At 59.5% G+C, this 14,071-nt stretch overlaps 5 protein-coding genes across 5 annotated transcripts; 4 read left to right on the top strand and 1 right to left on the bottom strand.

The window, feature by feature from the left end:
* Positions 1 to 831: 831 nt before the first annotated feature.
* Positions 832 to 2,162, top strand: ISF_07702 (Alcohol dehydrogenase superfamily, zinc-type; the record flags this gene model as incomplete). The annotated part of the gene is made up of 5 exons (XM_018851305.1): positions 832 to 1,007; positions 1,078 to 1,193; positions 1,257 to 1,427; positions 1,479 to 1,610; positions 1,669 to 2,162. The coding sequence occupies 5 exons, from the start codon at positions 832 to 834 to the stop codon at positions 2,160 to 2,162; spliced, it is 1,089 nt and encodes a 362-aa protein (XP_018701615.1).
* A 1,275-nt stretch (positions 2,163 to 3,437) lies between these two features.
* Positions 3,438 to 6,681, top strand: ISF_07701 (pre-mRNA cleavage complex II protein Clp1; the record flags this gene model as incomplete). Its single annotated transcript, XM_018851304.1, has 5 exons — positions 3,438 to 3,502; positions 3,559 to 4,627; positions 5,212 to 6,004; positions 6,082 to 6,348; positions 6,419 to 6,681. The coding sequence occupies 5 exons, from the start codon at positions 3,438 to 3,440 to the stop codon at positions 6,679 to 6,681; spliced, it is 2,457 nt and encodes an 818-aa protein (XP_018701614.1).
* A 1,116-nt stretch (positions 6,682 to 7,797) lies between these two features.
* Positions 7,798 to 9,127, top strand: ISF_07700 (FAD-dependent pyridine nucleotide-disulfide oxidoreductase; the record flags this gene model as incomplete). The annotated part of the gene is made up of 2 exons (XM_018851303.1): positions 7,798 to 8,041; positions 8,130 to 9,127. The coding sequence occupies 2 exons, from the start codon at positions 7,798 to 7,800 to the stop codon at positions 9,125 to 9,127; spliced, it is 1,242 nt and encodes a 413-aa protein (XP_018701613.1).
* A 129-nt stretch (positions 9,128 to 9,256) lies between these two features.
* Positions 9,257 to 11,905, bottom strand: ISF_07699 (NAD(P)-binding domain protein; the record flags this gene model as incomplete). Its single annotated transcript, XM_018851302.1, has 1 exon — positions 9,257 to 11,905. One exon carries the CDS (start codon positions 11,903 to 11,905, stop codon positions 9,257 to 9,259), a length of 2,649 nt encoding a protein of 882 aa, XP_018701612.1.
* Positions 11,906 to 12,391: 486 nt separating this feature from the next.
* On the top strand, positions 12,392 to 13,755 carry ISF_07698 (Zn(2)-C6 fungal-type DNA-binding domain protein; the record flags this gene model as incomplete). The annotated part of the gene is made up of 2 exons (XM_018851301.1): positions 12,392 to 13,543; positions 13,732 to 13,755. 2 exons carry the CDS (start codon positions 12,392 to 12,394, stop codon positions 13,753 to 13,755), a joined length of 1,176 nt encoding a protein of 391 aa, XP_018701611.1.
* Positions 13,756 to 14,071: the final 316 nt, after the last annotated feature.

Here is a 14,071-nt window from a genome sequence, read left to right as displayed (position 1 = left end):
AGACTCTTTTGCGAGCCGCTACTCGCCTTAAGCTTCCTGGTATGAACGGATGGATGCATCTATTGACTACCCGGTCTAGGTAGTAGTTACAATCCTGTTGCGGTCTGGATGTAAGCCGGCAATAACTTCTACTCGTTGACAGGGGTAAAAATCCCATTTTTCTTCATCTGTTTTCTCTTCTCTCCTTCGGACTTTAAAAAGCCTCGGCATCGTTCGGATGAAGATCCCATTCGCTGCCTACCTTACTGCCTTATCTACGGCGGCGGCGGAGATGACCTACATACATAGTTGCAAGGCCTTTAGCCAATATCTGCCAAGACCAATTATATCGTTGTGAAAGCTCGATATGCGCCACAGCCGAAGATCTTTTTCTACAAGGTACTATAGCATTATAAAGCAACTCCGCAAGCCGATGATGGGGATAAGGGTCCATGGTAGAAACGTTCGACAAGCCTGTTCGACAAGCCTCGGCATAAAAGAGAGGGCTACAGATACCTGAGATGAAGAGGAAAAAACAAAAAATAATTAGTCGGTTTTTTGGCCCTTCCAAATTCCCCTACACACCGAAAACGACAAGCCCGGATCGAAAAACCTTGATCCTCCGGAGATGGGACCCATCATGTCCGCTGCGGACTTGCTTGGCCCAAGACGGCGTTTCCCGACCCGCCCTCTTCAGTGACGGCGTGATGAGCCGCGGCATCGGTCGCAGGTGGCAAAGATTTCATCATTCATATTGTATAAAACCCGTCAAGTCCAGCTCTTTCAATCCATTCAGTATTTGAAGGTTATTTACTTCGCCCTTGCTTAGCAGTACCGACAAGGGCGAGCACAATGTTGTCAATCACCGTCCCCCAATACACCAACCCCGATGGCTACCAGCTCACACAGGTGGACAAGCCAGCCGTCACGCAGCCCACCGACGTCCTGATTAGGGTGCACGCGGCGAGCATCAACCCCGTCGACGTCAAGAAGGCAGATGGCGTCATGAAAATGGCGCTCCAGGACAGGTACGTTCAACACCGCCTTCTCCGGAGCACGCCGGGACATTGAAAGCTGAGACAGACTGGTGCTATGCAGCTTCCCGTACAAGATTGGCTATGACGCTGCCGGCGTCGTGGAGGAGGTGGGCAGCGCTGTCACGTCGTTCAAGGCGGGCGACGAGGTTTACGTGCGCCTGCCAGAATTTAGCAGAGGTATGTACGACTGCGTGAAAGGAGGCATGCCAAAGACGATGATGATGTTGACTGGCCTGCTAGGTGCGTGGGCAGAGTTTGCCATGTGCCCAGAGCGCTTCGTCGCGCTCAAGCCCAAGAACATGTCCTTTGGTGATGCCGCCTCGCTGCCGCTGGCTGCCATGACAGCACTCCAGGCATTGCGGGAGTACAAGGGCTCGCTGGAGGGCAAGACAGTCTTTATCCCCGCGGGGTGTGAGTGGCACTTCCCCCCTGACCTGCACGACTTTACCTAACGCTATGCAGTGAGTGGTACCGGCGCATATGGCTTGCAGATCGCCAAGAATGTCTTCAAGGCAGGCAAGGTCATTACCACTGTGTCGACGAGCAAGGTGCCCAAGGTGCCGGAGCTGCTCGGCGACGGCATCGTTGATCAGAGTATGTTACACTGTGCCTGCGAACGTTCGCATGCTACGACACTAATTAAAGCGCCCAGTCATTGATTACACCAAGGAAAATCCCACCACGACCATCCCAGCCGGGTCTGTCGACTTCATCTTCGACACCACCGGCCAGGCGACCGAGTTTATGCCTCTCCTGGTCAAGAGCAGCGGCCTGGTCGTTTCCATCTCGACCGCCCCATCCGGCGCGACACTGCAGAACGCGAGCGTCATGGACAACGGTACGCCGGACAGGCAGCGGCTGCCGCTCGTGGCTCGCGTATTCCTCGACGCCACGGACCAGCTGCGCAAGCTCCGGGCGCGCTTCTACGGCGTCGAGTACAAGTACATCTTCCTAAACCCCAACGGTGAGGACTTGGCGTTGCTCAAGGACGTGGCGGAGCAGGGCCGGCTACGACCGGTCGTGGGCATGCGCGTGGACCTGAGCGACATTGAAAAGGTGCGCGAAGCGTGTTGGCAGTCGTACAAGGGCAAAGGCGGGCTGGGTAAGACGGTGTTTGAGGTGAAGCAAGACGGCAGGGAAGTATAGGCAGGTTTGTTGGTGGTGACGCGGGCCGGTCGCGGCGATGCGCTGTCAAAAAGCAAAAAGCAAAAAAAAAAACTGTATTTATTAGTATGAGGGCTGTTATTTTTGGAATGATTTAGCAAATGCTGTGCAACAAGGCCAAGGTCAAGGCCCAATGCGGGCGTCACACGAGAGTAAGCGGCCGAGGCAGATTCGTGGGCGCTTTTCAAGGCCATAGCAGAGACCATCTGGCAGGCAACGGTTCGGATTCGGCACCGTTGGGCCCCTCGAACAGAGTTAGCCACGTTGTCAAAGCGTGGGGAGCGTCTGGTAGATCATGGCAAGGCGATATGGCGAACCGCAAGGTGCTGAGTCCTGCAGCTGGCAATCGTGAAGATGACGAGGAGATGGTGGTGGCTGCGATGGGAAACCGACGAGTGAGATGCCACGCAAGGTTATTCAACTAGACCCCTGTGGCTGTGCTCTGGCTGACTGACCCCACGTCAACAAGGCAGGCCCAGCGTCACTGTGCGTAGGCCCGTTGGGACGTTGCGGGCACGGTGCAGATCGCACAGTGAAGGACTTGTGGCCTGGTGGAGGGGCAACCCTTCCGTCAACCGAGCTTGGTTGGGTGGTTAGTGACCAAAAACCTGTGTATGGCCTTTCACAATACCGACTACCAACCAGATGGAACACAGAGCGGTCCACACATAAATCAACATATGTACCATTGTGACGAGACCTTGCCGCTGCAGAATCACCTGCATATGGCACACTGCATGCTGTGGCCCTCGCACTGTACCGCTGAGGTAGTAACGGCCCCACTTGCCCACCTCACAAGGACGCCACACTGCGGCCCAAGGTGGCGTTGCTGCCCTTGCCTTGGGCCTGGCTACGACGGATCAAAGAAGCAGTTGCACGTAACAAGTAAATCGGTTCCTCTGAATGATTACACCGGTCCGCATGCATATATCTCTGAAACACGCCTTTGTCATTTCACCATTCTCTACCACCTTTCTCTATGCGCATTTCCCCCCGCGTCACGATAGCAACCCGATAACGCTCTAACCACGTCGATTCTTATATATCCCACCAGCCCGCAACCCCCCTTTGCGTCCAATCTTCGCCTGAACATACCATCCAACACTCTCGCCCTTCGTCTCACTTTCTTTCAACGTTTGACCTTGCGAGGATATTTCTCCCCGACCACCCTTGCCCCAAGGGTATCGTCGCCGCTGCTGCTTAGGCACATCAACCCTCTCTTCTCTCGCCCAACCACAACTTGCCACTTCCGCCACCATGAAGCCCACGCGCATCCGTGGTTACGGCGAACTGCACCCGTGCAAGTATACCGTCGCTGGACAGTGAGTACCGGAAGGAGACACAATGGCTGGCATCGAATCCTAATTGACCGTATCAGTGCTGGCCCCATGTGCGACCCAGACGGAGAAATCTTCATCAAGCCCTGCACGCAGGCCGAGATCAACTTTTACGCGAAGACCCGAGGAACCACATTCGCCAACATTATGCCCACCTGCATGGGCACCCTATTACTCAGCACTCCCTCCGACCTCAAAATAGACGATGCCGTGACTGGTGTCATCACGGACGCTGGCGCCATCCAGACCGCCAAGGAGCAGATCGAAGCGGTAATCGCAGAGCAGGTCTTGCGCGCTCCAGCCGAGGGGCCGACGCCGAACGAGCCCCCCTATGTGCCCAGCAATGGAGGGGAGATTGAGACAGACTTGGCACTCGTGCTGGAAAACGCCACCAAAGGTTTTGTCAAGGCCAACATCCTCGACGTCAAGCTCGGGCAGCGGCTGTACGCCGACGATGCAACCGCGGAAAAGCAGCTGCGCTTTCAGGAACTTACGAAGAAAACCACGCATCAAAATTTGGGATTCCGCATAGCGGGCATGCGGGTCTATCGCGGGTCGGACGACCGGGGGATCCTACAGGAGGATAGCTACCGAGTCTATGCCAGGGACTACGGCCGATGTGACATGAAAGACGACAACATTCACGACGGGTTCCGCAGCTTCGTTCACAACGAAGCTGCGGGCATCGACGAGGAGCTCGCCAAGGCCGTATACCAGGGTTTTGCGCAAGTGGTCAAGACTATTCAAGAAACTCTGGAGGCACATGAGACAGTCATGTACTCGTCGTCGCTGCTCTTTGTTTTTGAGGGCGATGGAAAGGCGCTCCGTGCCGCCATCGAGCGCAACAATGAAATGGTAACGGCCATCGAGACAGCCGTCGAGGCCAAGGAGGCTAATCGCACCACCCAGCGCACTGATAGTGGTATTGCTATGGGCGATGACGAGCTGACCGAGGCTGCTGTCTTGGGCGACGGCCATGACGAGGACGAAGGTATAGACCTGGACATTGAGGCCCCGCGGGTGTTGTCGGTGAAACTCATTGACTTTGCACACGCGAGGTTCAACAAGGGTGGGGGATGCGATGAGAACTTGCTGATGGGTGTCCGGAGCGTACGGAGAATCCTTGAAGATCTTGCGAAATAAAATGCGCAGTCATATGCGGCTTTACGCCGCCTAAATCATTTTTCTTCTTTAGACCATTTGCATGTTAGAGTGCAAATGGCATGGCGTCTGGGATTGGGCAATCAAGTTACATAGAGAGAGGAGCATTGCATCTCTACTACTGAAGACGTAGCTATGCGGCAACGCAGAAGTATCGTTACGAATCCACTTATCATTATTCTAGTCTCTATGTGTCTACATATGTACGAAGGTATTTCATCGGTGCTGTTTACTATTATTCAAGTCAATCTGTGTTCTGAATTGCTGTTGTTTGATGCCTTATTACATAGTACAGTTGTGTGACCCACCAGGCAAACTACCCCCCCTCCAAGCTCGCTCGCATCGTGGAAAAGAGCTTCCTACCTCATCCCTACATCCACGTAGAAGTGTTAATGTAGCCCGCCATGTCAATTCCAGGGCTGGGGCAGATTCCTGCACATGTAAGATAATCCTCGACTTCGGACAGCCCACTTTCTCGGCCTGCGCTGTTCCCTCACTCCAACGACAACGCTGACTGGCCTTTTCCCATGCAGCACGTCGAATCATCGACGCGCATCGTCGCGCTGCGCAAGGCCGGCGAGTGGCGCTTCCACCTCGCGCCGGGGACTACAATCAGCGTCAAGCTCGTCTCCGGGACAGCCGAGAAGGACGGCGTCGAGCTCGCGCCTCGCAGCGCGTACAAGTTTGCCGGCCCGCTGCGCGGCAAGCTGCTGACCTGGCACGGGTGCGAGCTCGAGGTGGACGGGCGGACCGACTCCGACTCCATCGCTGCCTTCCCCGCGCCCACGAACAACCCGGCAGCGTCCTACGTGAACCTGCACGGGCGGCTGGCAGCGCTGCGCGCCACGGCGGCGGCGTCGACGCGCGAGGGCCCGCGGGTGCTGGTGGCGGGTGGGCGGGCGACGGGCAAGACGACGCTGGTGCGGACACTGGCGAGCTACGCGACGCGGCAGGGGCGGCAGCCGCTGGTGGTCAACGCGGACCCGGGCGAGGGCGCGCTGAGCCTGGCGGGCACGCTGAGCGCGGGCGTCTTCGCGACGGTCATGGACCCCCTCGCGGCGGACGGCTGGGGCGGCACCCCGACGAGCGGGCCCAGCGCGGTGCCGGTCAAGCTGCCGCTGGTGTACTACTACGGGCGCGAGTCGGCGGAGGCCGACCCGGACGTCTACAAGCGCCTGTTCGGTCGCCTGGCGGACGGCGTGAGCGCGAGGCTCAGTGAGGACCCGGACGTTAAGGCGTCGGGCGTCCTGGTGGATTCGATGGGCGTGGAGGCGGGCAGCGCGCGCGGCCTGGACCTGCTGGCGCACATGGTCGATGAGCTCTCAGGTATGTTTTGGTTGGATGTTGTGCAACTGTGGGAGAAGAGAGAAGGGAGAAAAGACAGCATGCTAACTGAGGATCAGTGAATATTGTCATCGTGCTGGGCACGAGTGGTCTGAATGGAGAGATTGCGAGTCGCTTCGCTACGGAGAAGACGAGCCTGGGCGAACCCATTCAGGTCATCACGCTAGACAAGTCGGACGGCGTGGTGGACAGGGAGGAGTCGTTTACGGAGCACTGCCGCGAGGCTGTCATCAAGGAGTACTTTTTTGGGGACGTGCGGCGGACGCTGAGCCCTCAGATCCAGCAGGTCGACTTTGACAGCCTCGTCATCTACAGGTTGCCCGATTGTGAGTGCTTTCCTCTCTCCTTCCCAATCTAGTCACCTCGCGTTCCTGATCGCTAACAAATTGCCGAAAGACTCCGACTACGAAACCGAGACGCTGGTGCGGGAGGAGGTGTGCTCATCGATGGAGCACTGGACGCTGGCGGTGATGCACGCGTCGGTGCGGGACTCGCCAGAGACGATCCGGACGGCGAGCGTGATGGGCTTCGTGTACGTGGCCGACGTGGACGAGCAGAAGCGCAAGGTCAAGATGCTGGCGCCGGTGAGCGGGCGGCTGGGCGATCGGCCGCTCGTGTGGGGGCGGTGGCCAGAGCCATTTATCAATTTGTTAGGCTGAGGGGGGGTAACATCTGCAGTTACTATTCAGGCTGAATGTTGTCATGGGACGTAAATCAGGAGGGACAAATTTCTCGGGTATTGCTTTGGCGAGAACCGCATGTCGTTGCGTATATCACGGTGGTGAGTATTGCTTATGAGGAGCCGGCCTTGGCGAACAGGGCTGACGACCTGGTATTAGAATGAGCGGTGGAGCTATTCCAACTCTATTATAGAACTAGACTATATCACCGGCTCCCGGTGCGATATAGATTGCGGGCGGCAGATGGGTCGGAGGAGCCCCGGCGAGCTCTTGTCAATCCATGTTGCGGAGCCGGTAACTAGAGAGTTGGCTTCTCGGATGAGGATGTGACTCCTCGGAGCACTAGATCCGAGCGGCAACAATTATAATGACAAGATATTTCCCCTCCCGCGTTCCTAGTTAAACTTTAGGTCAGCAGGGGAGTGGGCTGAGCTGGGCCCAATGCAACCCTGCGCGATGGTGAGCGAGTTTGTGTTGTCGAGTGTGTCGTCATTGTGCGTCGTTCTCAGACTTTAGGCAGAAATTTTCTTGTTTCCTATTCCCAAGAGAAGTTGAGCAAATTTGTTCACATGTTCTAAGCTGGCTCAGCCAGCCACTTTCATAGTCTGGCAACTCCCGCTTCGTCTATGGCCAACGGAGATTGCGGCGCCACTACCGACCGGAAGGCGCCGGGTCAGCCACTAGTTAGTATTACTACAGCCCCTCTACTGATGCTCTTGTATTCACAGTTAACAATACGAGGAATTGGCTAATAATGGGCTGAAAGAGCACGGACAGACCCCATTATATCTTGCCAAGGTTCCATTACCAGTAGGTCGTCGGCTGATCTCAGTGTTGCCCGGCTTACTATGGGGGGGCCGTATGGGGGCCCCAGCGGGAAATTACCAAGTATAAAAGGAATGAGAATGTCTCAATAGATGCTCAGGATCTCTTTTCTTGTTTATTTTCGTCTCTTTCTACTCCGTACGGGTATTTCCTTGTGCCTGGAACCATTCTCGTTCCATCACTTGTCAAGTCAGCAGACACCTACCTGGCAGCTGGCTGTAAGGAAGCAAACGCACGCAGGTAGCATCACCAACCCAACCACAACTCACAATGTGGTTCACTTCTGCACTCATCGCTGCTCTACCGCTGCTCTCTCTTGCTGCCCCCGTGGCCAAGGAGAATGGCGATGCCCTCCCCCGCACCGACTACGACGCCATCATCATCGGTGGCGGCCCCTCCGGCCTCGCCGCGCTGAGCGGCCTCGCCCGCGTCCGCCGCAATGTTCTCCTCGTTGACTCGGGCGAGTATCGCAACGCCGCCACCCGGCATCTGCACGATCTACCCGGAAATGATGGTGTGTTTGGCCAATTCTCTCCTCTCAAGGCCTCTTACCCAACCCACCCCGTACCAAAACACATGCACTAACAGACAACCCTCTCCAGGCCAGCAGGGCGCCTACTACCGCTTCGTCGCCCGCAAGTCCATCGCCAACTATGGCACCATCACCATGACCAACGGCACCATCACCAAGATCCAGCCCGAGCGCAACAACACCTACTTCACCGTCACCGGCACCTACACCGGCGACCACGAGATCACCTACACGGCGCGCAAAGTCATACTCGGCACCGGCATCCGCGACGTCATCCCCGGCACGCCCGGCCTACGGGAGAACTTTGGCAAGGGCATCTACTGGTGCCCGTGGTGCGACGGCCACGAGCACGCCGACCAGGCGCTCGGCATCGTCGGCCCCGTGACCGCCGCGCCGGGCACCCTGCGCGAAGTCACGACGCTCAACACCGACGTCGTCGCCTTCACCAACGGCACTGCCGCCAACCAGACCCTGCTCGACGCCACCGAGGCGGGCTTCCCGCGCTGGCGCGAGTACATGGCCGCCAAGGGCGCGCCCGTCGACGACCGCGTCATGACCTCGATCGAGCGCCTGCGCGACGGCGCCGACCCCTCCGCCGACCCCAGCCTGCCCACCCACCCGGAGCACGACCTCTTCCGCGTCCACTTCGCCTCCGGCGAGCCCGTCCTCCGCAACGCCTTCATCATCAACGTCCCGACGGAGCAGGCGTCGTCGCTCCCGGCGGACATTGGCGCCGAGGTGGTCAAGGGCAAGATCGCGGTGGACGCGAACAAGGGCCTGGTGACGAGCGTGCCGGGCGTGTACGCGATCGGTGACGCGAACAACGCGGGCGCGACGAATATACCCTTCGCACTGTTCAGCGGCAAGCGCACGGCGGTCTACCTGCACGTGCAGCTGGAGCGCGAGAACGCGGACGCGCTGCTGGCCAGCCTCGGGAAGAACGGGACGAGCCGCGGCATTTCGAGCCGCAGCATCCACGAGGAGGCCCGTGATGTCTGGGACGAGATGAACGGGAGCCCAGACGACGTCTTGTACGCCGGCGAGTTTGACCAAGAAAGAGTCGCATAAGAGGTTGAGAGATGTGCAGGAGAGTTGTTCACGGCGATATAATAACCCATGGTATTAATAGCATTCTTTTTTTTTTTTGAAAGAAAAAGTATCTTTGTTAAATTCTTCTAATCAGCGTATAAACAGAGACTACCTCGCCATCATCTGCATCCTCCGCTGCAGTCCCGGTATCACCGAGCTCCCACTTTCGTCCCTGTAGTGCTGGAACAGCGCGCGCCGCATCAGGCCCCTCGGCGCGCGGCGCCCCGTGAACAGCTCAAACTGCGCGAACCCCTGCTCCGGGAGCAGGTCGATGCCGTCCATCGCCACCCATCCGCGGGACGCCGCCGCGCGCGCCTGCCGCAGCAGCGGCGTGTCCAGCGTCTTGTACCCGAGCTCGAAGACGACCCCGCCCGTCGGGCTGGCCAGCCACGCTTCCGGCGCGGTGAACTGGGCGGCCGGCTCGTCGCCGATCGGGTGCGTCGGGATGCACGACACCAGGATGGTCGGCGCGCGGAAGCCCTCCGGCCAGGGGTCGTCGCGCGTCTCCAGGATGTGGAAGCGCACCGGCGGCCCGCTCCCGTCGATGAGCAGGCGGTCTTCGTGGTCGTCGTCGAGCAGGGCCTGGAAGTGCGCGACAATCTTGGCGGCGTTGGCGGGCGTGCGGTTGTAGATGACGACGTTGCGCACGCCGATCTGCAGCATCGCGTAGACGGCCGCCCTTGCCATGCCGCCCGCGCCGATGACCACGCCGCACGTCGTCGCGCGCACCGCGTTGGCCGGCGACAGCCCGCTCTGGATGCACGCCTTGATGCCGACCCAGTCCGTGTTCTCGCCGTAAAAGGCGCGCACCGGCCCCGAGCGGTTCACGCTGCCGCTGGCCAGGAGGGTCGCCGCGTCCGTCAGCACGGAACCGTCGGCGTCGAGGCGGCGGATCGGGATGAGCGTGTTGACGGCGCCGATGGCGCGCGCGTGGCGGCTGAGCGCGTCGGTGAGGGAGAGCGCCTCGACCTTGAAGGGCAGGCCGACGGAGGCGCCGCCGAAGCAGGGGTCGCGGATGAGGTGCTGGATGGCGCGGAGGGAGGGGCTCGAGTGCGGTCGGTAGGTGTGCGGCATGCCGTAGCCGCGCAGGGCGGAGCTGTGCATGATGGGCGACATGCTGTAGTCGACGTTGGCGCCGAGCACGTACAGCTTCATGGGCTCGTAGACGAAGGCGGCGAAGAGGGCGTTGGTGGCCTGCATGGGCGTGATGGTTGTCGGGTGGAGGGCGGCAGAAGAAGACGGCGAAGAGGGAATGCTGGCGGGTGAGGAGACGACGGTGAGGAGAGGGTTGAAGCACGCCGAGGTCCGGCCGAGAGAGCCCGAATTGTAGGCGGAAACTGGAATACCGCGGCCGGGCAGCGTGGCGAGTGTCGTCCGGAACTGGGCCACGTCGACATTATCTCGTAGTGACGACGCAGGGCGAGTAAATCGAGCGCTATCACAACCAATGTCGACAGCTTTCCCATACAAGGCCTTCCAGTGATATCCATCCCAGGCCTCGGAAGACACGGGCATCTCCCGACAGCCGATGACCTTGGAGCGTCGTCGTCCTTTCATCAAGGTTCGTATCTCATCGCTTTCCAGACGCAAGTCTATCGTGACCATCTCCGGTGCCAGCTTAAAGGTATGAGCAATCAACTGCTTGTATAGCTCCCAAACGGCCGGCTCAGCAGCTTCCTTGACTCGCAAATGGCAGATGATGGGCAGCACGGCGGCTCTCCTCACGATCCCCACGGCCTTTGTGATGTCGGCCGCGAGCGTCGTATTCGCATTGCTCAAGTCATCGCCGTCGCCAACGTCGACGGTGACCTGGACGGCATCGGCGCCGCACACAGCGTCGTCAATGTCCAGCGTTCCGGTGATGATCTGGGCTATGGGCAGTGGTATGACGTATGTGTACTGGCGCTCCTCCAGCGGAGTCGACGCAAGCGGGAACGCCGAGTCGACGAATGGTATGGTGCCGACCGGATACAGCAGCGACAGGAACTTGGTAAAGTGCTTCTCCGCATGCTTCAGCGCCAGCGACGGGACGAACACATCGTCCGCCGCCGCCGCCTCGTCCGCCTGGGGCGGCGAGCGCTGCTCCGTGACGTTGAAGAACTCGAGGTTTGCGCACGTGCGGAAGAACACCACCGCCACCGCCATCAGGCTCTCCACCTTGCCGTCCTCCTCGAGCTTCAGGTGCGCCCGGATCGGCGCCGCGTCCCGCACCACGTGGACCACCGGGTGCGCGGCGGCGGCGAACTCGCGCAGCAGCGCCCGCACCTGCCGGCTCATCCACGAGCAGACGAGGATGCGGCCGGTCGGGTGCTCGGCCAGGGCTTCGGCCAGGACACGCGCCTGCCGCGCCTGGCAGTCCTCGGCGCCGTGCCGCTGCCGGTAGGCGGCGGTGGTCAGGCCCTGGTGGGCGCGCTGGAAGGCGGTTTCAAGGTCGAGGACGGTGCGACGCAACGCGGTTGAGGCGATCACGGCGAGGGTCGACTTGCCGCTGCCGCGCACGCCGACGAGCACGAGGGTGGCATCGCGCCGGAACTCGGGCACCGAAGCAGGCGACTTGGAAAACGGCGACGGTGCGTGGTCCGGCGATGCGACGCGGTTGGGTGTCGTGGCAGGGCTCTGGTGCTGGTGGTGGCGTGCCAAGCTGTAGCTGGGCTGCTGCTGCTGCTGCTGCTGCTTTTGTTTCTGTTGGTGATTTCCTCCCACGACTTCGTTTTCTGTTAATGAGGGAAATGGCCGTTTGACACCAGCCATGGTCATGTTGGTCGGACAGTCCTAGCTCATGGCTTTTGGTCGTTTTGAAGTCGTTTTGAAATGGTGTTCAGCTGGAAGCACACTCTGGCGTTTCTTCAAGAGTCATGAGGGCAGAAACAGTTTCTTGAGTGCATGAAACAGGCCCTCAGGCAGACAGACGTGCGGAGAAGGGCGGTTGGAGAAGTTGGATAAGCGTTTACCCGGGATGGTTTTCCCCGCATAACTACCCCACGATTTCCCCACGTCGCTTACCGTTTGTGTAACATGACGAATCTTCAATCTTCAACCCTTCATTCGCTCAACTTTCTAAAACAGGGAGAAATTTATCGCTCATCATACTCAATTCACTATTGCCAATTGGCGATTGAATATACCTATTCTCTTTTTTTTTTACTTGACTATCGCGTGGAATCCTGCTCTCATTCTAACTTGATCGCACGCAAACCCCGATCGGGCCGGCCACATGCCAACAGCCTCCACCACCGCCGGAGAATGCCCCGGCGCGCGCGCGGTCCCGCACCGGAGGAGGACATGAAGGTCGCGAAGCCCTCTTCCTCCTCCGCCGCCGCCTCCTCCTCGTCGCACCCGCCGAAGCGCCAACGCGTCTCCCTCGCGTGCGACGCCTGCCGCATGGCCCGGGAGCGCTGCGACGGCGCGCGGCCGCAGTGCGGCACCTGCACGGCTGTGGGCCGCGGCTGCTCCTACACGCCGGCGCTGCGCAAGCGCGGCATCAAGACGGGCTACCTGCGCGCCGTCGAGCTCTCCCTGGCCTGGCTGCTGGCCCGCGCGCCCGCGGACGAGGAGGCGCTGCACCGGCTGTTCGTCGACGACGGTGGCGGCGTGGCCGACCAGCTCTTCGTCGCCAAGGGGAAGACGAGCGACCGGCTGTACAAGAAATGGGTCGGCAGCCGGATATACGGTGACATTGATAGGATACTGTCCGAGGACCGGCCGGCCAGGGCCGACATGACGACGACCGACGACGACGACCACTCCGAGGTCTCCCCCGGAAGCACGGAGCACGGCCCGGGCAGCGTCGGGGGAGGGATGGCGTCCACATCGTCGCCCTTTGCCAAGCCGGAAGCTAGACTGTCTCAGGTCACGACCCTGACACAAATACCAACAGCACAAAGAATCACGTATCCCAAGCTTCCACCTTCCTGGCGGCGTCTGGTCGACATCTACTTCACCTACACCCACTGCTGGCTGCCCATCGTGCAACAGGAAGAGATCTACTTTGCCGCCATGCTCTACACCGCCGACGGCCTGCAGATAACCTCCAGCAGCGACCCGTACGCCACGGCCTGCCACGCCCAGCTCTGGGTCGTCCTGGCCATGGCCTCCTTCCAGGATGTGCATACCCGGCGCGAGGACTCTTCCGTCGGGCGCGGCACCAGCCCGCAGCAACTCTACGAGTTTGCCAAGGGTCTGATCCCCAACGACGACGCGAACCTGGAGCGCCCGATGGCCTGCACGATGCTGCTGCACGCGCTGATCCTGATGGGCCGGGGCAACGGCATCGCGGCGTGGCTGATGGTCGGCCGCGCCGCGCGGCTCATCCTACTGACGGAGAGCGACCTCGGCGGCGGCAGCGGCGTGGACCGTGGCGCGCTGGCCAAGTGCCCCCCGCCGCCTATTGCCTTGGTTCAGCACTCTGCCCACCTACCCTGTAGGCTCTCCCCCAGCACTCATTCATTGCAACCCCGGTTTGCGGGGGTAAAATCACAATTGAGCCCAGTCAGGATGAATGGTTTCCCGTTGTTCAAGACAAATGGCTTTTGCATTTCCAAGGCCCGGAATCGGAACAGAATGGAGTTCAGCTGACATGTCAGTTACAAACCAACTCGTCTCGATAGGCCACGGCAACTCCGGTAAAGTCTTTACCCGGAATGTTGGCCAAGCCACCTGTCACTGCACTACCGAAAATTTAGTGAAAGCCACAAACTTGGGATGTTTGGGGAACTCATCTTTACCCCGGACCGGAGAGGGATCGACTGGGGTAAGTTTCTCAGAGTCCAACAACGCCACCGTTTATTTGCCTGCTTGCCGTTGAACAAGCCATGATTTCAGCAGCGAGTATATATCTCTCGAGAGCCAGGGACTGTATGTCCATCCAACCGTCACGGTCGCGGTAACCTGTCGATACCTTCTTCTTCTTCCTCCTCCTCCTCC

The sequence above is a fragment of the Cordyceps fumosorosea genome, assembly GCF_001636725.1.
Source record: "Cordyceps fumosorosea ARSEF 2679 chromosome Unknown scaffold_23, whole genome shotgun sequence".
Classification (NCBI taxonomy): Eukaryota; Fungi; Ascomycota; class Sordariomycetes; order Hypocreales; family Cordycipitaceae; genus Cordyceps; species Cordyceps fumosorosea.
This window is presented reverse-complemented; position numbering and strand designations above follow the sequence as displayed.